The 26516-nt window shown below is 34.3% G+C and overlaps 1 protein-coding gene across 4 annotated transcripts in view; it reads right to left on the bottom strand.

Moving 5' to 3' along the window:
- LOC149089455 (uncharacterized) overlaps positions 1–26516 on the bottom strand; it is an 85963-nt gene that overhangs the window by 6927 nt on the left and 52520 nt on the right. For 2 of the 4 annotated variants that reach the window (XM_089238643.1, XM_089238646.1), the window contains 16 exons: positions 26114–26205; positions 25557–25575; positions 24001–24048; positions 16811–16887; positions 16597–16691; positions 14218–14351; positions 14015–14106; positions 13837–13921; positions 11213–11418; positions 9736–9946; positions 7939–8063; positions 5721–5865; positions 3686–3771; positions 2332–2452; positions 2130–2206; positions 43–203 (listed from right to left, as the gene is read on the bottom strand). In XM_089238643.1, coding sequence (XP_089094769.1) covers positions 43–203; positions 2130–2206; positions 2332–2452; positions 3686–3771; positions 5721–5865; positions 7939–8063; positions 9736–9946; positions 11213–11418; positions 13837–13921; positions 14015–14106; positions 14218–14351; positions 16597–16691; positions 16811–16887; positions 24001–24048; positions 25557–25575; positions 26114–26205 — 1774 coding nt within the window. The remainder of the gene's footprint in view (positions 1–42; positions 204–2129; positions 2207–2331; positions 2453–3685; positions 3772–5720; positions 5866–7938; positions 8064–9735; positions 9947–11212; positions 11419–13836; positions 13922–14014; positions 14107–14217; positions 14352–16596; positions 16692–16810; positions 16888–24000; positions 24049–25556; positions 25576–26113; positions 26206–26516) is intronic. The other 2 variants (XM_089238657.1, XM_089238651.1) reach the window with 1 other exon arrangement.

The raw sequence follows: 26516 nt of genomic DNA, 5'->3' as shown, positions 1-26516 counted from the left end.
GTGAAATAGTCCTTATACAAGTTATGAGAATTTGATACTTACGTATTGTCACTTAACGATGGGCAAATTTTTTTGGCAATTTCTGTTTCAGCATGGTTAATATGGGCTTTCCCTTTGAGCCTGGCATTCTTAATCGAATTCCGTCTGTAAGATAATGTATTTCTCACTCCTCGTTTCCTTTGCTTAGTCGAGACGTTTCCCTCCTGACATAAAGAAGAGTCTGAACAGTCTGATGTTACTTCCATGATTCACTAACAACTACGTTTTATTGATAATGTCAAATAACAACAGCCCTTGGTCAACAAACAACAAAACAACGAGCAACTTGGTCAACAAACGAAAAAAAACTGACTTATGAAGGTAACGCAACACAGGAAACCCTGCTGCCACCTGTTAGCGTTCTTGAGAACTACATGTAAACAGGGGTCATGTCCTGGACTAGACACCTTTTTACTTTTAACATTTGTTTTTTTCAGCATCTAGAGGCGAGACGAAACTAAATCATTTTACCACAAAACGATGCACTGGCGTCTCTATTAAATGAATCCATCAAAACATGAAAATTGAAAAAATGTAACATAACCCCTTTTTCCATTTAGCGATTCATTTGTTATAATAACTTTTGTCATACTGTGAACATTTTATGTGCAAAAACGCCAATTAGAGCAGTTTATAACCAAATCTGCTTTCTTCCCTGCTCACTATAAGTGGTTGAAACCCTAACAACCACTCACAGTGAGAATTTCTACAGCAGCCATATCATGTGCAGTCATTTTGACACTTTTTTTTTTCTAAGCTGGAACTTTTTCCTGTCCCAGGAAAGTGACAAGATTGATCCAAATTTCAATCTAAGGGTGTCCTTTTATATATTGGGAAGACATCTGACATCTTGCCTGGACCATGTTGCCCAATATGTATTTTATAATAAACAGTAGAACCTAAATAACCTAAACTAATTAAGACCAAAATCCATTCGGACTACTGGTAGGTTTCTTTTTCAACCATGACTTTTTTAACAAACAATAATTACAGCAAGTATCCACACCTGTAGGATAAGATTTAGAGAACTAATAATTCTATCTAATGAAAGCTAAAAGTATGAAAGTCATTTTTTTTTCAGAAATAAAGTTTGTGTACAGAATGAGTGAGAAAAAAAATTCACATCAGGTTCTTAAATACATTAGGTGGCAGGAAAGAGAAAGCATTATCTTTAGTTTCTCAACTTCCTGTAAATTTCAATTCATCCAATTTTCCCCTACAGTGTTTCTTGGAGTTTGATAAATCTTATCTTCAAATGTTAGGCTGAACCTGGAATGAATTAAACAAATTTCCACAGAAACCTATGAGAAATCGTGTTTCGGCTAACAAAAATAATTAATTTAAATACTTAATAAAATAAATTATTTTTGTTAGCCAAAGTATCATTGTATTTAGATCCAATTCTCAGGGGATACCACAAAAAAGTTTGGTAATCCCAGCGCAGTACTCAACACTTTATTTTTTTTTACGATAGAGATTTTATGTGTATTTCTCTCTCCAAAAAAAACTTTTGCAATCGTTTCTCTATTTTTCTTAAAGAGCTGCTTCGATTAGCAGGTGTTTTTTTTATGGAATTAACCATAAATAACCATTTTTAATGAGACAACCTTGTTGAATTCTAAAAATATTTAGGACTTAATAGAAATGAGATCATATTATTCCCGAAAATGTGGTTTAACACGTTCACTGCAGGGCCTAATAGACAACTCTCTATCCCTACTGCTAGCTTTTGTAGCTAAGATTAAACTAGTTTTGTACATGACGCCACCATGACATCATTAGCAGTGAACGTGTTAAGCAGAAAGGAACTGAATCTATGCAATGTATATATGAATTAAATATTTCATCATTAAAAATGTGTATAGATGAATCAGGATTGAACATAATTGCCTTATAAATGAATGACTTTTTAAAATAGGGTTCACTATAGAATATACACTACATAAGAAAACAATAAATCTTACAAATTACAAAATTAAAAAATATTCCTATTCACATTGATCTATGTCCGTACATTGTGCAGTGATTCAAAAAGCCGCTATACATGAATATGTCTGTTAAAAAAAGATTATCAATGGGAAAATACTTACATTAGGATGACCAACCAAAGTAGAAAGGGGTTTGTCACAGTCTTCCTCATCTTCTGAAGCTTTTGTCATAGCATCACCTTAAGAGTATAGAAATGAATACATCATTATCCTGATAAAAAATAAACGATAAAATACAGTACATTGTAACTCATGTACAATGGCGATAAAAGTGTTTAGATAATACAAATATATATATACTCACGTATCTTTGAATGCATCGTTGACGATGGGTTATCTGTGTCGTCTCTCTTCGTTGCCAAACTGCTAGCATCTACTATCCTGAGATTTTCTGCGCCAGCTTTAACTTTTTCATTCCCTGGACCCTGGAGAAAATATTAATTCAAAGGCTTTTAATCGTTTGGCTTCTTCTCTGAAATATAATACTGGCTGAAAAATTTTTTTTTGTTCGAAATAAGACCCATTTGAACATATTCCAAATAAACCTAAACAAAAACATCTCAATTTTTTAAATTAGAAATAATCAAAAATGGGCAAGAAACAATGTCCCAAAATGTTAGATAATTCTAATGCAAATAAATTTGTCTCACCACCACCTCCCATACATTTGTCTACTAAACCACACATGCACCTCGCCCACATTCCTCTGCAGAACTTCTAACGAATTGGTACATGTTGGAATGTGTGTGTATATGTTGTGAACCTGATAGAAGTTTGTTTCTCTGTAATGTTTGTTATGTGTAGTGCTGCCATGTGGCATCAGTTTTTAACCAAAGATGCTGCAATGTTTCAAAATTCCTTCTCAAAATCGTTCTTTTCATTTCCCTCTATCTCCAAAATTGTTTTTATTTCTCCTATAAATGTGAGTAATTTCAGTTTAAAGGGATTTTGACTGTGACTGAAGGAATTTTGATCTTTATGCTGGGATCTTTGGCGGACTTCCACAACAAATTTTTTTCACAAGACTCTTATAGTGAGATAAACCCAAAAATTCACCTCGCTGATGGTAAAAGGCTGGTGCATAAAATAAATTTCATATACACACGCTAGATAGTGCTAAATGTCAACAATTGATCACAGTTTTGACGGGTCTTTGATAAGTACAGGATAATTTGAGGGCGCAATCTAAAGCAATGATGAAAAGCTGGTAAATCTTGCAACAGTAAAATCATGATCATCATGTTCAAATACAGCGTGAATACAGGCTGAAAATTTCAGAACAAACTGCTTATCTGGCACCATTTTCATCAGGATACCTGGATTTAATAGCAAGCTACAAGCTCTGAGAGATTATTGAAGTGATTCACCAACTTTGTTTATGATTTGTTTTAGCTGGGCTCAGAAAAGACAGGGCAACAACTTTCTAATTGGAAGTTATAAGATAAGGGGACCATACAAAAATTGATTTTTTTAATTTTGTGACACAGTATATTTCCACTAACAAAACTGGTACTGGGTGATTTTTTAACGCATTTTGAGCATTTTTTAAACAGGAATCGCACCTCTACAATAAATGGTTTATGAGGTAAATGTCTCATTACCATTTACAAGACACCCTGTATATAAACAATGACAAGTAAATAAGAAGAAAAACATACCCTTTTTAACCGTTTTGATGGTGGTGAAATTGACTCAACATTTTCACCCATGACTGTTTCAGCAAAGAATTGAGGACCATATTCTTCTACAATTTTATAAAAAAAAAAAAAAATACAAAATTTCACAAATCAATCAAGTTAGTAAACTGTAACAAACATGGATGCAAAACATGTGAAATAATGTTGAAAATTTCAATCTGTACAATGGCAAGTGTGGCCACAGAAGACACCTAATATTGTATTAGGTTTTTGCATCTACCCTCATCTTCCTGAGAAAGAGTGGAGAGAAAGAAAGACACAAATGTGGGTTGCATACTGAATTCAAAAATACAGCAACCCAATTAAAAACACAATCACAAAAATTATAAACAATATATACACATGATTAAATATTATACAATGCCCATAAAGAATATTATGGTTGTCTTATTCTAAGTATGGATAAAGCTTCTTGATTTACCCCAACATGTTTATCGTATTTCTTTTTAAACGTGTCAATTGTGTTAGGGGCTATTCAAGTATTACGTAAGCAGATTTTCAGCCATTTTTAACCCCCGCCCCCGTCAGCAGCTTAGAATATTCCATATCTTCAAAAAGGGGTGGTTGATGACGTAAGCAACCTTCAAACCCCCACTCCCCCCCCTTGTTATCAAAAGTCAGCGAATTCGAAACCCCTCCCTCCCCCTCGATGCTGACGTAATACTTGAATGACCCCTTACAATTTACTACCTCTGGGGGTAAGCTATTCCATTTATTAACAACCCTATTAGAGAAAAATTCCCTGCGACACCATAACCTTGCATTGTCCCTTACTAATCGATACTGTCCCTTTGTAAAAGCAGTAGATTGGTGGTGTACTAAAAGTTCATGGTCCATCCTATCCATCCCGTTGAAAATTTTTAACACTTTGATCATATCTCCTCGACACTTGCATTCATCCAATGTAAACATATTCAAAAAATGAAGTCTCTCTTCATAACTCAAGCCCTGTGTGCCAATAAGGACATGCGTAGCTCTTCTCTGCACCCCTTCAACCAAGTCTATATGTCCCTCTGTAGGTATGGTCCCCAAAACCTTACAGCATACTCCAATCCTGGATGAACTAAGCCTCGGAAAAGCGAAAGAATGACTTTAGGGGAATGCGAAGAGACCTTTTGAAAATGAGACCAAGCATTCTATTTGCTTTTTTGACCACCGATGAACAATGTTCAGAAAACCTAAGCTGCACGTCAATGAGAATTCCCAAATCGGTGACCCTAGTTGCATCCGGTATAGTTTACCATTCAACTCGTAAGAGAACTGTGGGTTGTTTGAACCAAAATGAGCAACCATGCACTTATCAACGCTAAACATCATCCTCCATTCATTTGCCCATGCCGCAATCCTGTTTAAGTTGGTCTGCATCAACTCCCTATCGCTTTGATTCCTGATTACCCCAATTAGCTTCATGTCATCGGCGAATTTGCTAACAATCCCATCAATACCCTGATTCACAAAAAGTGAAAACGTATGGGACCAAGGACACTTCCTTGAGGAACTCCACATGGAGTTCCTCAACAACAAGAGAATTGCCCGTTCACCATAACTTGTTGAGACCTATCTCTTAATCACAATTCTATCCAATTCAGCAAGTTGCCCCCAATCTCATGTAAACGCTTCAAGAGTTTACCATGTTGGACCTGATCGAATGCCTTCTGGAAATCAAGGTAAACAACATCTACATTTTTTGCCCTCACCCAAAGCCTCAGTCACGTGATCATAGAAGCAAAGGAGGTTAGTTACACATGACTTCCCCTTCCTGAACCCATGCTGATTATCCGCCAATATGTTATTCTCGTCTATCCACTTCACAAACTGCCTTTTGATGATAATCTACAAAATTTTCGAGAGGGAGCTCGTCAAACTCACTGGTCGATAATTGGACACAGCTTCTCTACTACCCTTCTTAAATTAAAAGTATAATCAGTAAATTAAACTTCAACTGTTTTGCATGTGCAAAAAAAAAAAAAAAGTTGAATTAGTTTTACACAAGTACCTGTGTTGATAGGCTTAGTCTGGAGGGCATGTTGTGGTATAACAAATGTAGGAGGCTGAGACTGAATATGAAGCTGCTGCGGGAATGTGGTCAGAAGTGGTAGCTGCATACCTGTAGGTATGATTGAGCCGAAAGGCTGAGCGACCTGAAAGGAATGTAAAAAACTATAACAAGAAAATTGTAATAATTTTTTAGCAGCACTTCCCACATGAAGTTTGCACCATTTCTTTATGTATGCAACATAGCATGAAGAAAAATATTGAAATATATTTGTGAACTTGGTGTGAGTGATACATTAGTACATCTGGTGCATTTTGTTAAGATAAAATTTATCATTTTATGACTTCATATATTTATTGGAATATGGTTTTTTGCTTGTTACGAACAAATACTTGCCTTAAATCCTCAGAACTAATTCTAAATAGTCGATATGCAATTCAAGTACCACATATGCTCGTATATATAAGCCGAGTTTTTTGTTGAAAAATTTGTTTCTTAATTTGGAGGTGGGAGTTGGCTTACACACGGGTCAGTTTTTGAGAAGAAAATAACACGCTTGAGTTTACCAAATCTATATGGCCAATAACTACATGATCTCTGCATAGCTAGCTTGAAGATCCGTGATGCAATTGGAGTACTTTAAATGGTGTTACTAAATCAGTACAGTGATTTTTGTGGCTATAGATGTGTTACTAATCAGTTAAGTGCTTTTTTAGCTATGCTCAAACCCCACAGAATTTATGTTAAAGTGAAACCAAAAAAATCAAAAATGTTGGCTTTGATGCCCAGTGGGCAACTTTTACATCAATCTTAGAGTGAGTTTAAATGTCAGCATTAACAAAGATTATTGAATGAATATTAAAAATATCTTTAAATGTTTCTTTTTTTCCTTTAAAAATATCTTTTAAAGATTGCTTGGGGAATTTCTGGACTGTAATGGACGAGTTACGAAAATAAGGAAACAACAAAGAGCAGTGCCTTAACGAAACCCATTGGCCTAGTGTGCATGAAATTCTGTTTTCACGAAAATCATCATCAAATATTTTAAAAAGTGTTGTATGGCACTGAAGACTACATGAAAATATATAATTCCCCTCTAAAATACACTGATTTTTGGGAGTCGGCTTACACACAGGTTTTCAACTTAATGGGGCTTTTAAGAGTTTTCCAATTCAAGTGAGGGGTCGGCTTATACTCGAGTATAGGGGTGATTCAAAATTCAACGTACAAACTTTTAGGGGAAATAGAAAACACAAAAACAAAGCAGAATCACAAAAAAAGAAAGAAAAAAAAATTTCCCCTTTTTTGTGCATAATTGTGGATGGTAAGAACTTTGAGCACTTGTGAAACTTAACACGCACACGTACTGTCCTTGTGCAAAGTATAGCTAAATAAAGAGTTTTTTCACCCATTATTGGCTTGTCATTTTCTGCATCTTCACTTATCCTTCAGCTGATCAGGTTGGAGTTTCCTGTCATACATTCCTATGTGATTCTGTCTTATGTTTTTGTGTTTTCTACCTCTCCTAAAAGTTTATACATTGAATTATGAATCACCCTGTATACAGTATTTGGCATTTGGAAGCCACGCGATAATGTCAATGGTCGATTACTTGGAGATTGTGTCTTTTCAAACAGAAATCAGAATATACGCCACACCAGCATAAGCACAGCAAGCTTCCTATATATATATATACACACAAAAGAATTAGTTTAAGAAAAAGGAAAAAAATTGAATTTTATGAGTGAAATAGAACCTATGCAAAGGGTCTTCATTAAGGGGAACCCCATGCATGGTTCGAAAAGTGTAGGCGTTTCTGAAGGGTGGCTATGCCTAAATGCATTATAAATGCCAACCTTTGTTCCCGATTCCTACCTTCCAAAAAACAAATATATTTTTGAAAGAACAAGTGAGCAGCACTAGCATTTTTGTCATTCAAAAGATATTTTTTCACTACCTCTTCATTTCTCTTGTATTTTTATTCTACTATATATATATATATATATTGAAAATTTAAAGCACTATTGGCAGACAGATCAAGAAATATAACTTAAATGAAAAGAAAATGCATGTTTAAAAAAGCTAGTTTTTCAATTAATTTGTATTGTCGAATATCTGAAAATAATAAAATATCCAATTTCAGAATGACTTGACAACATGAAAGCATAAATGAGACACATAAAAATTTGAATTCTTTTAAAAAGAAAAAATTTATCACCTGTTGAATCACAAATTCAGGCCGGTATTCAAATGAAGTGTTAGGAGGCATCGGCCTTGGCATCCCTGCATCTTTTACTACAGTTCGAAAAGGCAAACGAACTCCTCCCATAGGTTGCTTCACAGCTGAAAATTCACAAAAATATGAATCACTTAATCAATAATTAAATGATACAGATACATCATTGAAGAACCCTACACATGCTTTACATCTCCTTTGAGATATTAAAGTGTTCCCAGAGGGCAGACGATACACGCACTGCTGCTTAACACTACATGCACCTAGTAAACATTCCTCTGTACTGGGAAATTTGTAATGAATTGGTAAATGCAGAATGTGTGGCCTTAATATATTTATGTTCACAGAGTTGTTTCATGTTCTGGTGATGCTGCCATCTGCCTTCCATACTGTGGAGTGAAAGATACATATAAAATCAAACTTGGTTAATTTGAAGCTCAAAAGGGGACAGCAAAAAAGTTCTAATTATCCAATTCATCCATGTGAGATAACTATACCCTCACCAAAACTCAATAATTATACAAAAAAGACTTGAATGCTATCATTTAATATGCAAATTTTCTCATTGTTGCATCAAGATAAAACGTAAACCATCATGAAAACTATTTCATTTGCAAATTTGTAATTTCCATTTGTTTTCTTCTGGATGCTCTAAAACATTGTACAAAATCTTTAGATTCAAAGTAGTGCTTCCCAAAGTGGGAAATATTGCCCCTCTGGGGACGATGAGATGGTCTAGGAGTGTGGGCAAAATCTACAGGTATATATAACATTTAATTCTAAATTCTTAAGGTTGGTTTGACTTGGGGACAATGAGCAGAAAAGTTTTCTGGGTTTTGGGAAGGGATGGCAGCGATGGAACAAGAAGTTTAGGAAAATATGATTTAGAGCAGCGATGGGCAAGCTTTTTTTATGAGCTGGCCAAAAAACAAAACGAATGCATTTTGGGGGGGGGGGGGGGGGAAAGAAGCATATAAAGACATATTCTGACATTGATTCATAATTTAAATTACTTATGCTTAGAAGTGAAGTGGCGGGATGTGTCACATTCTTTGAAGAAGATTGTCACGGTTTCATTGCAAAAATGAGAGTGAGAATAGTTTATCCTTTACAACTGTGAAAAAAAAGGAGTATATTTCAATAATTTTATGCACATTTATTAAGGTGTGTTCTATTTCGTACATATGCAAGAGTTTTTTAAACTCAGATTCTATTTAAATTCTCACAACTATATTTTCCATGCGCAAAAAATTCTCTTGAAAGATTTTTTTTAAAAAACACTAAAATTGGAAATTTCTATACTCTTATTTTAAAATACGCAGCGGGGGTAGATAAAAACCTCTAAATGGGCTGTAGTTTGCCCATCAAGAGAATTTAAAGAATGAAATATGCGATTATTGAGTTAAACAGCCACATTTTTTTCTAACATGTCTGTTGATAGTAATTTTTTTAAATATTGGCTACATGTTATAATTCTGGAAAAAGATCAGTAAACTATGAAATAAACGAAAGGGTTCATACAAGCTGTTTTTAATGAATTTTTTTGGAAATTTACAAAAAATTAAGTATCCAAGATATGTGAAACTTTTCACCTACAAAGGATAACACATGTAATCAAAAACATGAGCTAAAAATTTGAAATAAATCTATGGTTGAATAGTATTTTTAATGATATTTCTACCATAGAGCATAATTTTTTAACATGTTAAAGGTATCAACTCCCGTTAAAAAAATTGTATAGTTTTCATTTAAGTTTAACAAAGTTTGTTTTGTACTTACCCTGTTGTTGTTGTTGCCTTTGTGTACTTTTTTCATACATTTTTTTGTACTTTTCAAGTTCGGGCAAATTTATATCAGCAAACTGTTGACTAGAGGCACTTTCTGCTTTTAAAGTTGGTACACTGGATTCTGGATTTGGAACATCAGTCTTCAGTCCAACAGGCGGTTGACCTATCTTTGGTAATGCTTTTTTACTGTCTACAGTATTGGTCTACAAAATAGCAAAACACATATAGAGTGAATACTAGACTATCCTAATTTCTTGATTATATGTTAAAAAAGTCTGAATTTCTAATCTTCAAACTGTACGTTAAAAAAAAAATCGGAAAATTTCTTAGTACATGTTATAGACTGCTGTGTGCATTATATCTACAGCCATTTTTTAGAGGATAAAACACAATTATTTTGCTTAAATAATTATAATATGGGGGAGAGAAGAGGGGAAACCCATTAAAACATTAAAAATGTAATTCAAAGGGCCTGATTACTGGCCCCCAATGTGGATGGTGATGACAAGCATATGGTAAGTCCCTTTTTATGTGTGCGTGTGTTGGTAGCATATTCTAATATTTAACATCGTTAAATAATCTTTTCTTATGATAAAATATGTATTAATTAATTGATTTAATTTAATCTTGGCACAAATCACAATTGAACATCTGTTTGAAATATTTAATTATGTTTGATTACTGAGCTTTAATACATTTTGAAATGCTTAAAATTTTATTAGACGTTATTAATGTTTCTAAGTACGTCTGAATATTGAGTAAGAGTGTGAACATCAATGTGTCCATATTTCAGATTCTGGAAACCCGCATCGTCTCCAATTGGTTAAAAACCAGAATTTCAACTTTTTTTCACTGGGAAATTCTGATTTTTAACCCATTGGAGATGACGTGGGTTTCCAGAATCTGAAACACCCTAAGCCATTAACAGTTTATATTGCAGCACAAACATAATGCTTCAATATTTTTCAATGCATCTTGAGTATATTCAATGAGTTATACATATTTTAATTTAATTTAAAACTTGGTTGTGTTACACACACAACATTGGTGCTATTGACCGGTTTAAACTTGTGGAAATTGGTGCTGTTTGACTTTTTTGGTCCAGTACGTCAACTGTGCATACTGTTTTTTCTTCTTGCTAGGATATTATACATATTTTGGCCACACTATGTCTATTTTCATTGATATTGGGATAATGCTATTAATCTGCAGTACTTTCATTACACTACACATAGGTATAGAACACCAAGTTTTTTTTTAAATAAATAACAGAGGCATTCACACTATAAAACAAGAGAGTTTGTTTTATAGTGTGAATAAAAAAACAACTTGAAATGCTCTCCTGTAAATTTCCCCTTTTGTGACCTGATGCCTTCTACCTCCAGCATACAGATTTATTTCACAATATATATTTCAAAATCTCAATACATAAATTTACAAATAAAATGAAGAAATCAGAAAGCACTTACAGAAGTTACACCGAGTGGTGGACTGGAAACAACTACAACCTTTTGTCTAGGCAACAGAGAGCTTGAACCAGTCTTGGGTAGTGCTTTAACAACAGAGCCAAAAGCAGCAATTTTAACACCTTGGGAAGAGGATGCGTTGCTTCCTGAAGTTGTGCTGCTCACTGCAGTGCTATCATCTTTTGGAGGTTCTGGTGAATTTATTGGACCTAAAATATATAAAGCTGTGAACTAAACACAGTAGCAGACAACATGATTATTTCGAAGAACGTTTTAAGGGCATATGAAGCTGAATTATAAAAGAATTAAACTCATTCTATTTTTGGTGGCAATATATGCTGGAAATCTACTTAGAAACAGTATATGTTCAGTTTGAAAAATTTCAAGTTTATAAATTTTGAAAGTGTTTGTTGAGCTACAATAATATCTGATCTGAGCTGCACATGGCCTGCGGGCTATATAAGAAATACTCGAGAGTGGTATACGACACACTGTATGCCAAATTTTGTGATCCTCGCCATTCGGTGATTAAATTACTTACAGCCATTTTATCCCATAATGGTGGATATTAACATTAATACACTATATATACTGATTAGGACTTTTAATTATGGTAATAATTAACCCTTTACCCAGCACTGCAGAAACCACTGAATCCCCCCCCCCCTCAAAACGGTTTGTAAGCCGCTAAATTTTTTTTAACACACTAGGTTTTCTTCTGATTCTCCTCCAGTGCAACTGAGGGTATAGGAAAAATTATTCCATCAGCTTTACAAAATGTCTGGGCTTCTTCAATGCTTAAATAAAAGGCTTTTAAGGAGGTGATAAATCTTGCCAATGCTGATTAATAGGTAAAATTTTAAATGAAAAATATATGCTTTAAATTAATATTAAGAATTAATTAGAAGCAGCCAATTTTAAGAGATCTAAGGCTTTCTGAGAAACCCCACAACTATATTTTGCAAAGTTTTGAAATCTCAAAAGTTTAACCTTGGAGTATAGATGTCAAGTAGAATTTTGCACAAATGCAAATATTATTAACTTGAGTTATAGAATTTTCACAGAAAGAAGTTTATCCAACATTTTATTTCTTTCCCGTATAGGTTCTCACAAAAGAAACAAAAAGAGAGAAAGAAAAGAACCAGAACAGTTTAGAAAAACTTAACGCTAAACAATATACTGAAAACAATAATTCAATTTCTAGAATGATGTTACATGATAGTTACTTTATGACTAAAATTCATGAAGTATACACTGTGTCTATATCAAATGTGTCCCTGATTTCAAACATAAATTAAAAATCAGTAATGTCTCGTAGGGTGACAAAAAATATTAGAAAAATTTGGCTACCAACTCTGTGGGTTTGACGACAAATTTTCTAAAAATATCATTACATACACTGCTATAGTCATAAGCAAACATAAAGAAAAATGGTGTCACCACAGGAGAAAGCATAAAATGTTCTGTGGAGATGGCTTGGGTTTTCTGAACATTGTTCAATGGTGGTCAAAAAAGTGAATAGAATGTTCAAAAAAAAGGTCTCTTCATGTTATCCTAAAGCCATTCTTCTGCTTTCCGAGGCTTATTCGTCCTGGACTGGAGTATGCTGTAAGGTTTTGGAGACCATACCTACAGAGGGACATAGACTTGGTTGAAGGGGTGCAGAGAAAAGCTATGTGTGTCCTTGTAGGCACACAGGGCTTGAGTTATAAAGAAAGACTATGTTTACATTGGATGAATGCAAGTGTCAGGGAAATATGATCGAAATGTTACAAATTTTCAATGGGATGGATAGGATGGACCATGAATTATTAGTACACTGTCAATAGACTGCTTTTACAAGGGGACACAAACGATTGGTAAAGGACAATTCTAAGCTATCTATACTTAAATAAGACAACCATAAGTATTCTTTATGGGCATTGTATTGTATTTTATCATGAGTATATATAGTTTTTAGTTTTTGTAATTGCATTTTTAATTGGGTTGCTGTGTTTTAGAGAAATATATGATGTCCATATTTATTATAGGCATCTTTTTCTCAGCCAACTCACTGGGTATCATGCCTGTTGTGGCGTAGTATTTGTATATTTAGTAGCTCTAGTCGACGGTGAACCTGATTTTCCCTCCAGGATCATTTTTCAGATGAGGCAACATTCCACGTGCCCGACAAGGTTAATAATCACAATTGCCAAATTTAGGGCTCGCCAAATCCCCATGCAAATTTTTGAAGTGCTAAGAAACGATTTCAAAATTCATGTGATATGGTCAACAGGCAATTTTTCATTGGGGCAACATAAGGAGTACATGTGCAAGCATACCAATTTTTTTACAAAAACTTTTTGAGTGTTTCTTTCGATGCATATACTTTTCTCTCATCCTTTCCAACTTGTAAAGTGTAGAAACTGATTAAAAATATGGATATTAGATACAGACACCATGTAATACAGTGAATCTACAAATAACAAAGTTTCCTCATTCCATCATTTTTTATGCAGAAAATTTGTAATAGAGGAAATAAAATTTTCACAGAAATGTATTTCATTAAAAATTACTGTATAAAAAATTTGTTACACAGATTTTATGAACACTTATAAGCATTTTTGTAGAACTTAAAGATTACTCACTTGGTTCTAAAGGTTCGATAATTGGAGTAACAACGATTTGCTCTATTGCAGCATCTGGTGAAATAGCTGGTATTGCTTCCTGGACCTACGAGATATTTACATTTTTTATGACTATGCATATATTTATAAATTGTAACACATTTATTTGTCAATTGAATGAATGAATTTTATTTATTACCTCTGAAGCATTTCCTTGGCTTATAGCTTGAGCAATAGAAGCAGCAGATGCTGTTGTAGAGGTGACAGGAACAGAAGGAATTTGACTTTGGTCTGGAATACACAGTTAAAAAAAAAATCAAAATAACAAACAACGATAGGTGATTTCTCAATAAAAACAGAACTATAAAGGAAAGTCAGAAAATCATAATAAAAGATTTTTACCAAAATATGTCTCTGTATATTCCTTGAGTACTTCTGTTAAATGGTTTGCAAGTTCATGTTTTGTGGAGTTTCGCAAATCTACAGTTTTTGTTGTTAAAACACTTGATATCTTTCGAAGACTGTGGAACGTCAAACTACAAAAAAGGAAAAAAAGAAATTTACAATTCATAAGCTGTGATGAATTGTGTTTTTTGATCTTAAAAGCTTGATTTCCAATTATAAATATATATGTACAGTGAGACTACAATGCAATGATACTTGAGGGACCAGAGAAACATAATTAAGGATTTATCATTATACAGATGACGCTCAATATAATGACCCCCTTCGTCCCATTGAAAACAGACGTAATATTAGGGAGGGTCGTTATATCCAAAGTAAAACATATATGATAGCTATTATGTGAAAACATTTATGACTTACCCTACAGGTCGTTGTACTGCTATAACATGGGGTTGCTATAACAAACATCTAGACTGCAGATACAGTGGTAAACAAACTGCAGATACAACTATGGAGAGTACATTGGGACCAGAGAGGAATATCGTTAGATAGGTTGTTGTCATTACAGAGGGCATCGTTATATAGGATTACTACTACTACCACCAAACCAGACATGCACCTCATCGATATTCCTCAACAGAACTTCTAATGAATTGATACATGTTGGAATGTATGCGTCTGTATAGTGAACCTTCCATGAAGTTAGAGATGTGAGATAATACACCACTACATTTAGAAGTGTGATGCAATCCTTATTCATGAATTTGCTAAGGGGCCATTCAAGTATTACGTAAGCAAATTTTTAGCCATTTTTGACCCCAACCCTTGGCAGCAAGAGTCAGCAAAACACCAACCCCCCCCCCCTTGTCAGCAAAATTTCATCATCAGCTTTGCCCCTCTGAATCCTAACTCATATTTCCATAAAGGGTGGTTGATGACGTAAGCATCATCCAACACCCCCCCCTCCCTTTTCATCAAAAGTCAGCAAATCGGAACCCCCCCCCTCTTCATCGATGATGACGTAATACTTGAACGGCCTCTAAAGATGGAGCATCAGAATGTAGCCGAAGGTTAGAAAATGTTGTAAGAACGAGAAATTTTGGCTTTTGTATATAACTTTAAATAACTAAGATACTTCATATGAAAAATATATATATATTCTGGCCACTTTTATGAGACTTTTTGAAAAAAACCACTTATAACATCTTATGTCATTTAAAGATATACCATCAGAATGTACCCCAAGGATATAAAATGTGGTAAAAATGAAACATTTTGGCTAATAATGAACCAATGTGATATTTTTCAAGGAAAAAAACTATATTTAGGCAACTTTTATTTGATTTTTTTTGAAAAAAACCATATTTGGTTAAAACCAAGGTTTAAACCAAACAACCCTGATTTTCAATGAGGCTTACTTGAACTTCTGAAATCAAGAATTGAGATTTTTTTTCTTGACTTGATCATAATTATCATAAAATAATTTGTATCATAATTAATAACATAGTCATGTAAACATTCACCTCGCAGGTCGAACATATGTTTTATTTGGCAAAGTGTAAATTTTCACCCACTACGTCTTGTGAACGTTCCCTACTTCCAGCCATTGTGGTTTTTCAGTGATTTTAGATATAGTTGGAAAATTTATTTGCCTTTGAAATTTTTTATGGCTATAATTAGCAACTTAACTTGCATTTGTCAGTTTTTTGACAATAATTTGTGATTATCCCATATGGATTTCATATATTTCCCGTACTTTTATGAAGGAAATACGGTCAGCCTAGGTATTTATTGTGTTGTGTGTATTAATACTTTTTACTATAACACTTTTGGCAGGCCTGTAGTTTACCCATCATTATTTTAGAAAGTGGCAAAAATCAAGACTTCTAACTTATGAAGCGAATTTTTCTTTGAATGTTAAGGTAAATCCCTTCAACGTAATAGAGAGGAAGGGATCAAATCGCAATAACTGACATTTTTTCATAATTGGGAGACCACAAATAAAAAGACTTTTTCTCAATCAATATTTTACACGTTGCTTTTTGTTGCATCAGATCAAGCGGTACAGTCATTTTACTAATCTAAGTTGCATAGCTGTAGTCTCTATATGTTTGCAAGAAATTTTAGGTTGAGGAGACTTTCATGTGAACCCTGTTTATTATTTGACAAGAGATTTAATAAAAAATTTACCGTGGATCCCACTCATAAGTTTTTCAAAAAACTGTCAGGAAAAATCGCTATAAGCTGGAAAACTTTTTAAATACGAAATCTCAATAAGTAATAGGAGTTGAGATCACAGAAATGAGTCGTACTAAGCGGGAACGCTGTAAGCGGGATCCATTGCATAGCAATTGATTTATTTAAAAAAACACTTACTATTCCAGATACATTTTCCTCTGATTGAACTCAGGGGAATCAACGTTGAATGAAAATCCTTTAAATCCAAATATGTTTGCTCTGATGTCTTTCATCTGATGGTGACAAAAAAAATTGTTTTACTGAACCTATTCAATGCTCAAACTAGGATAGACAAATAAATGAGAATGACTGCAGATCAGAAAAAGTGTATCAAATGCGATAAAATTATTACCTCACAGTCAGTCATGAAGAGCAGTTTATGTACATCTACTAAATATTCACAAGGAAAGCAAGCTACTCTTTGGAAAACTAGAGGAAAAAAATTGCAAATGAGCATCAACAATTTCATACCAGTATACACATGAATGAAATGATTTCTGACCAAATTTTTGATACCATATCCTGCTAGGGTTTGAATATTATAGCTATTTATTTGATGAGAAATCAATTCATCAAAATTTTGACAACATGTTTGAAGTACAACAAAATTTCAGATTACGAGTATTTGATTTGAGAGTGTTATACAAGATAACCAAAATCTTTAAACAGATTTGGACTTAAGTAGCGATATATTAAAACAATAGTATATAGTATGTATACCAAAGCCTCCTTGATCAGCAACTTGTCTATGCGAAGCTTTTCATATTTGGGTTATTAGTCGAGCATTACATGAGCACAACTAAGTTGTCAGTTCTTTTCTATCTCACTGAGGACAGGGCCTGCCAGGACAAGTTCAAGGAATGGACCCACATATTTTTTTGGGGCTCCTTTTGTTATTTCAATGAAAGACTAAATTAAAAAAGAAATTGTATGTATATTAATGAAAATTCTCAATAGTTTAGGGGCTCTTGAGCTATACTTGGGCCTATTTTTTTTTTAAGATGTCACTGCCTACAGCATTGCTATTCATAGTACAAGCATGTGAAAGACTGACTCATCCTCTTGTGGTGTATTAATTTTTGATGTAAGAGGGGGATTTCAAAGTGAACTTGCCCCTGCTCTTTTGCATCATTCTAAAATACTGGAGCCATCAATATAAAATAAGTGAATATATAATAGCATGAAATAAAACAACCTGCAATTTATCTTAAAAAAAAAAATGATTAGCAAAACAGATCCAGTTGTGGAATGAACCCCATTTGAGTTGACATTATTTTCTTAAGCTGAAATTTGTTTTGATATGTGTTTTGGATTATGAGCTCATTTACAGAACAAATTATGCTTGTAAACCAAAATACCAACACATTCCTAACCTAACTTTGACAAGCAAAACCTGTAAGTCAGATTTATGAATTGTTGGCATAACAGAACTGCCAATCTAAACAAATGGTCATCAGTAAGATTTTGAAGAAACAAAGCCTTAAAATCAAGCAAGGGTGATGTGAGATGTTAAAAATTTTATTCCAGTTCCCAAGGGTGACATGAACAAAGACAGACTAGGAGTCCCTGTTTCACATATCGATGTTTACCTGCGGTAATACAGTAAATTCATGCAGGTAATGCATTCAATTTCATAGAACAATTCACTGAGTCAAACTAATAATAAAATTTTATTTAAGTTTTATTACTCATAAGTAACTTTTGAAAAGTTTTCTGTTTGCGGTTGCAATTTGACCGCATGTTATTAAAAATCTCATGAGGTACTTTTTTTCAATTTTTAAATTCTTTAATCTCCTTAGCAGCATTTACTAGTAGCTTGCCTCAATAAAACCCTCTTAAACTGAAGAGCCAAAAAAACTGGTACAGGCATGCGTATGCAAATAAAGAGATATGGAACCAATCAGAGTATGGCGCTGCAGGTCAGCAACGCCTATATAACACAAGTGTCTGGCATAGTTGTTAGATCGGTTACTGCTGCTACAATGGCAGGTTATCTAGATTTAAGTGAGTTTGAAAGTGGTGTTATAGTCGGCGCAGAAGAGATGGGACATAGCATCTCTGAGGTAGCGATGAAATTTGGATTTTCACGTATGACCATTTCCAGAGTGTACCGTGAATATCGGGAATCCGGTAAAAAATTAAATCTACGACATCACTGCGGCCGGAAAAAGATCATGCAAGAACGGGACCAACGACGACTGACGAGAATCATTAAACGTGACAGACGTGCAACCCTTCCGCAAATTGCTGCAGATTTCAATGCTGGGCCATCAACAAGTGTCAGCGTGCGAACCATTCAACGAAACATCATCGATATGGGCTTTTGGAACCGAAGGCCCACTCATGTACCCTTGATGACTGCACGACACAAAGCTTTACGCCTTGCCTGGGCCAGACAACACAGACATTGGACTGTTGAGGACTGGAAACACGTTGCCTGGTCTGACGAGTCTCGGTTCCAATTGCTTCGAGCTGATGGACGTGTACGGGTATGGAGACAACCTCATGAATCCATGGACCCTACATGTCAACAGGTAGGGTTCCCAGCAAAATCCGCTTGATCAATTCCCTGACCAAATGCACATACACTATATCATCTAATATCACCAAATCAGTGATTCCCAACGTGGGCGTTAACAGTCCCTTGGGGGCAATGGAATGTTCCGGGGGGGGGGGGGGCGGTAGAAGCTACAGGTATAACATAGGATCCTATGGGTTAGATTGCGTTGGGTGAAAAAATTTCTGAATGGTGGTGATGGGCCAAAAAAGATTAGGAAACTATGCTCTAAATTATAGTCGACCCCCCCCTCCCCCGTAATTGTGGGGGTTACATTCTGGGGGTGGGGAAAATATGGGAAATTGCAAATAACTGAAACCATAGATTTTTTGTTTATCTTGTTTATTGAACATCATGAGAAGAGCGTGGTAACGCAAAATTATAAGGAAATGTAAACGAGGGTGCAGCGATTGATTGTTGGTGATGTTTTCTGAAAGAACATTGTAATTTCTGTTTGCAGTTTCTTCTTCATATCATCATGTTGGAGTATGTTGACAAGACTTCCTCTACCAATTTTTCTACATGTGAAGAACGTAATATAGAGGGATCTATATCATGAAAATCATCTGGTGGTGAGCCACAGCAGCAACTGACTTACTTTCGCCAAGCATAGTCAATATATATAATTTTTTTTTTTTTTTCGGAGCATTATCAGTAGCACTAGACAAATGAGCCATCTTAAACAGGCACAACTCAAATTTTGTAAACAAAACATGTAAATGACGATTGCTGAGGAAAAAATCCAATGAAGGGAAAAAACCACAAATACGGGAACCTTGAATATGGGGTGGGGCAACTGTATGTCATTTCACGGTAATACATCATTGAAAAGCACATTACAGACAGATGCTAATATTTTGCCGCCACCACCACTCCTTACAAAATCAAACAGTGTATATGATCTTGTACACAACAGTAGTTTCCTTGGAAATTTCACAGAGATAACTGAATTCAAATCATTCTTCAACATATAAAGGTTAAGGGCCCTTTCACACGGAGTGGATGTGGAAGCAGGTCCGGAAGAAGTTTTAACAATTGGTATATACAGAGCATTTCAGACGATGTGGAATGCGCCCGCAACTTTGAAGTGTTCATGTGGGTTCGGATGGCATCCGCATGTGTCAAAACCTACGTGCGGGCTCCACATCTGCACATACAAGTATCGTACATTAGGTTATTTGGAGCTATTCACACTATGTGGATGCGGGTTGAATTAGTCCACATCTTTGGCTATTTTTTCAAGATGATTTCCCATGGAATTTTTCAATTATTTGACATAAATATAAAAACACCATATGAAGGTCCCTGTGCATCAATAGGATGTACTTGTCTATGTCTATCCCTCCATTTCCTTCTGAGATAAAGGAGATATAGCAACTTTAACTGCCTTTTGTCCATACTTTACAATTTTATATAATAAAACCTGCCTACAACAAACATTGACGGGACCAAAATTATAAGCCGTTCTGTAATTCATTACAAATATAATTGACTGAATACTTTAATAACTTTTAAATTTAATTACAAATTTTTAATTTTTTCTTTTTAAATTTATAAAATTATTTTAAAAATATAAATATTTAAAACTGTTTTAAATATTTTTTTTATTTTTAAAACTAAATACTTTTATTAAACAATGTTATCCATGGACGGCATTCACTCAAGGCTGGATTAACATGTTTGAAAGCCCTAAGCACTTGAATAGTTTTGGTGTGTGTGTCCCACCCCCAATACCTACATATATACGTTACATGATATTGTGTCTATAAACTTAAAAAAAAATGTGACTAATCTAAGGATGGGATTTCACTCTAAAAGGTTTATGAAAGTTATTTTATAAAACTTGAAACAAAGCAACCAATAAATTTATCGGTTACATTCAAGAAAATGCAACCGATCAGCTTATTGGTAGCATTTGTAAAAGAATTATAAAATTTTTATAGTGTAATCCAGGCTTAACACAGAATTGTGATGTGAATATTTCTAAGCACAGACATTTTGAAAGTCTCCACCCCTCCCCCTTTTTCTACTTGCAAAGTCTTTGATATCTCGATTCTTTTTTTTTTTTTGGAACATCATTGCATGTGTTTTTGGAATTTTTTTCATATTTTCTAAAAAGACAGATTAGATTTTTTTTTTTTCAAAACCTTTTGAAAATATTTTGATATATATTCTCCCTTTGACTAATTGTGACGATCAAACTGAAAAGGCATCTTTATGTTAACATTAAACTATTAAGATTATTCTATGAGGCTCTAGATTAAACCACCAAAGAATAGCTCTAGGCTGCCCATGAGCACTGAATTAGGGATGAAGGAGAAAAATAATTACAAAAATTGGGAGAAAAAAGTTTTTATGCAAAAATTTCAAACTAAAGATTTTTTAGAACTTTGGTGCTCGTGTGAAAGGGCATGCGGATCTGGGATCTGGACCCACGTCTGCTCAGTGTGAAATGGGTCTAAAAGTTCTCTACCCACAGGCAGGAAAAAAAAAACAAGAAAATAAAATGTTTTTTCAGAAGAAATAGAAAAGAAGTTAAGAGCTGGTATATTGGCTTTGCTTTCAACAATGGAAAGGAGGGTCTCTCCACTTTAGATCCCTTCATCTATTTACTCAGAGGGCAGATTCTTTCTTGGCCAACATTGTAAAATCCCACCCTTCAACTGATAAGACATTTCTCTCAGTAGGGGATCTGGGGCTGTACTATCTCCTCATGCTTATCAGGAATCCGATCCGTATCCGCGCCGATTATGAGAATATAAGCATGAAAGGGAAATTTCCGTACTAGCAGCATTCTCCCTCCGAAAACAAGCATCGTATTTCTCCGAATATTCGGATGACGATAAGGATAGGGGAGACCCACTTCTTAAGCATCGGATGATCGTATTTTCCACTCGCAATGGCGAGTGGAAAATACGAAAAATTTATTTCTTGGACTTGGAAATTTATTACGATGACTTAAGTGGTGTTTTTCCTTGAAAGAAAACTGCAATTTCGTCGGCTTTTTACAATTGATTGGACGGATTCAATTAGAAATCCAAGTGTAGTATACAGTGAAACCTCGCTACAACGATACTCGATATAACGATAATTCCCTCTACAGCTACATTTTTTCGAGTCTTTTCGAGATTTTTTTTTCACGGTATATTTCTCGATTATAATTATATTATCCTAAAATTATATACATATATATAAAATAAATGAAGCAAAGTAATAATCACCCACGTCCATCAAAATAGGCAATGGAGGACAATACATTTTTATCCAAATGTGATTTTGGTAGTTCCTTTTGAGAGAGAGGTACGGCTTAAAAAGAACTTCAATTAATTATAATGCTGAAATATCTTTCTGAATAATATTTACACGCTGAAAAATATATTTTAATTATAGAAATAACTCTTCATATACTCTTATTTTCCATCCTCCCCATTTAAAAAAAATAAAAAAAGTATCTAGCTGATAGCCCCGCTAACACCTTCCGTTTTTAACGTTAAAGAATGTGAAAAAAAAACAACAACAACAAATGTTCTGCACGTGCATTACATGGAGGAAAGAATTAGTAAAACTGAATTGCGTTGCCACCGTCGTTGAACAAAAAATTCAGTAAATGTATAGTAGTAGTTGTATACCCCAAGCTTAATTTTGATTGGTCAGTGGTCGATCGGCCAAAGGGAAAAATTGATTTTCCCTGTGTAGAAAGCGATTTCTTTGATTTTCCCTCTTTCACGTCACGTGACGTTAAGGAGTGAGCCTACGGATATTTCCTTGGTATCGTTTTTCGGATTATTCTTAACGTCATGCTTATGAACCGATGCTTATAATTCAGATCGGATGAGAATAAGCATGAGGAGGTAGTACAGCCCCTGGAGGAAAATGCTGATAAGGATTTTTTTTCCTCTCCCTGGGGATCTGAAAAATAATCTTCCATGGAAAAAAGTGAAGGTAAACCATTTGAATGTAGATTTATCCTCTGATTTTTTTCCCCTTCAAATTTTCCCCGACTTTCCCCAAGTATTTAGAATTTTCCCTGACTTTTGACAAATATTTCATATTTTCCCTGACCGTTTTCCGATTCCCTGACTTTCCAGGTTGCTGGGAACCCTGACAGGGGACTGTTCAAACTGGTGGAGGCTCTGTGATGGTATGGGGCGTGTGCAGTTGGCATGATATGGGACCCCTGATACGTCTAGATACGACTCTGACAGGTGCGTAAGCATCCTGTCTGATCCATTCCACTCATTCATGTCCATTGTGCATTCCGACGGACTTGGACAATTTCAGCAGGACAATGCAACACCCCACACGTCCAGAATTGCTACAAAGTGGCTCCAGGAACACTCTTCTGACTTTAGACACTTCCGCTGGCCACCTAAATCCCCAGATATGAACATTATTGAACATATCTGGGATGCCTAGCAACGTGCTGTTCAGAAGAGATCTCCACCCCCTCTTACTCCTACGGATTTATGGACAACTCTGCAGGATTCATGGGGTCAATTACCTCTAGCACTACTTCAGACATTAGTCGAGTCCATGCCACGTCGTGCTGCGGAACTTCTGAGTGCTCGCGGGGGCCCTACACGATATTAGGCAGGTGACCAGTTTTTTTTGGCTCTTCAGTGTATTTCAGAAATCACAAGCCCAAAGAGAGCTTTGTTAAGTCTATTTCTCCTAATCCTAAGAACGTTCCACCAACCTGTCAGATTAACTATCAGTGGACTGAGCCAGCTTTTGTTCACATTTTGATAACGGAAAAAGATAGTATTCGAAATACTTTTTTTCCCTTCTGGGTAGTACAGCCATATATGCAGAGTATAAATAATAGAAAAAAGGCTTGAGAAAGGATGTACCATTTTACAGAGAGTAGTCATTTTCACTGTGGTAGTTATAATGCAGATCAGCAAAATTTATAAAAAAGTTGAAAGAATTAAACAGAGCTCAGCACAGGTCACAGCATTAAAAATAGTTAGAATAGTGGATCTTACCTCGTTTTAAGTCACTCAATCTACCAGAATGGCTAGGCAAGGAAAGACCTATAATAAATTGAATACTCAAAAAAATTAATAAAATGAATATCAATAAAGATATATGATTTTAATACATCATAAAATACTTCAAGTATATATTTATATCTAGAGCCTGGATTATTATGCATATACATACATTTGTATATGCATTTTACTGGATAATTATGCAAATTCACTTACCTTGACCTTTTAAAGCATTGTTGCATATAAATGCATAAAACCAGGATATGAAAAAATCATTATTTTTTTAATTAAAATTAGCTGACAGCTTATTAATTAAAATAAATCTTGTTAATCATTAAGAAAACATATTTTCATATCATGCTTTTTTTCCTAATGATTCAAATTTAATTAAGCATTAATGAATAAGCTACAAGCAAACTACAAGTAAAAAATATGAGTGGTGGCAACTCAGTATCGCACATAGTGCAGACATCTCAATTCACTGGATGCACAACCAAAGAGTTATGCATCAACTAAATAAAAAAAATTCCTTGCACAAGTAATGGATGTGTTTCCCACTTGCATGATGTTGCTTAATATAGTTTACACATTTTCATTCTTCCACAGATTTAATCAGTTTTGGTAAAAAAATAAGCATACTTAAAATTTCAATAGGAAAAGTAAAGTCTAAACCCAATGATATATTTATGTTGGTACAGTATCTATTATTATTTTGCATCAGCAATTAGGGCATGGAATTAAAGGCTTTATATAAAAATTAACTGCTTTATCTTTTAATCAGGGGTCTGATCCCCTGATTAAAATCCTGACTCCACGTCCAAAGTGGCAGTTGCTCGGAAATCGCTGTTCAGAGGTTGCTGATGATGTTAAGTCTATGTGATGTATTCGGTTCCAACAAAATGTGTCTGCTGTTCGGAGATTACCGTTGTTTGGAGGTGGTCGTCAGAGGAGGTTTTACTGTATATGCATAATATCATCAAATGCTAAATCCCGGATGAAAAACCAGCCATTTTAGATGCTACTTGTGTTTCACTGTGTACAAGCACAGGCGAATCGAGACAAAATTTCTACTCATGCAAGACTTATTTTTGCCTCCCTCAAATTTTCCTCTTCCCAAAATTTTTTCTAGTGGATTTGGTGCCCTTGCCAGAGTGCTGTCTGTGTGCACACACACAAGCATACCTTTATTTTACTTTTCTCACTTTAAACTTTTTTTATTTCTCATATTAGTGAGCAACTAGATATTCTTAAACGAAAACATGTATCAGTTTAAAATGATGACAATTTTTTTGTGAATGAATAGGCACTAAGAAACATGGTTAGTTTTTTTTGAGCGGTTATTTTTGTTTTTTAAAACTCACATTTTCTCAGTTTTAAAACATATTTTTGAATTTTTTAATTAACTTTTTGGGAATTTCTTTAAGTGCATATCTGAAGATTTTTTGAGCATATTTTGCCACTTCTTTAATGAATATAATTCAGGCTCTAGTTATATCTCATGAACAGATGGATGGATAAAATATAAAATCATACAATGAAAAACAGTATACCTTTTGCGAGTACTGCATCCTGAAACAAGAAAAGATATTGTAATAATTAAAAAAAACTTTGATCATAAATATAACATTGTTTCTTAATTTAAGAATGAAAAAACAAACAAACAAGTAGTGATTAAAAAGTGGAGATTGAGAATAATTTCGAAACAAAGATTTCATTGTAAATTAATTTTTTTCTGAAAAAAAAAAAAAAAATGAATGGCTCAGTGATGGTGAATTACGAGAAATGCAATTAAAAAAAAAGAAGCCTAGGAAATATACTTTACAAGCATTCTTTGAGAAGTACTACACATAAAACTCACTAATAACTGAGCTTATATGAATGAAAGTTTTTTGGGCAATTAGGCAGTCTTAGATTGGAATTAGCTTTCAACGTTTTGAGTGGTTAGCATAATCATATGATGTTTTTAGATCTTTGAGTGCAAGATCTACTTAAAGATCAACCATTTATGTTGGGAAAATATTGAGTGCAATCTATGACGGCCTAGTAGCTCATAAACCATAATCTAATTAGATTACTAGGTTTAAAGCTATACAATTTAAGAACTCACTAAATTTTGGGTGACTGCCGGGGAAGCAGCATTTGAACCTGTTGGAGTGTAAGATGAAGCATTTGGCCTTGGAACTGCTGATGGACGGATACCTATAACAAAGAATTAAAAATGAAAAAGAAAAACCTTATAAACTGATATGATGTTAACATTTTATTAATTTACAAACTCTCAATCCATTCTGAAAAAAAAGAAAAAAATATTAACACATTTTTTAAAATCTTCTAACGATGGTGCATCATTTAAGAGTGCACAATATACATTTTTCTTAATGCTTTAAAAATTTATCCGTACTTCAACAATATCAGTTCGCAATCAAACTTTTAAAAAAAACCAGAAAATTAATTGAGAATAAGTTTCATAAGATACTATTACAATATATTACTTCGTAAATAAATAATAC

This window comes from Pholcus phalangioides, unplaced genomic scaffold (assembly GCF_987345545.1).
Source record: "Pholcus phalangioides strain wild (caught in Gottingen) unplaced genomic scaffold, Ppha-v1.0 ptg000002l_1, whole genome shotgun sequence".
NCBI lineage: Eukaryota > Metazoa > Arthropoda > Arachnida > Araneae > Pholcidae > Pholcus > Pholcus phalangioides.
This window is presented reverse-complemented; position numbering and strand designations above follow the sequence as displayed.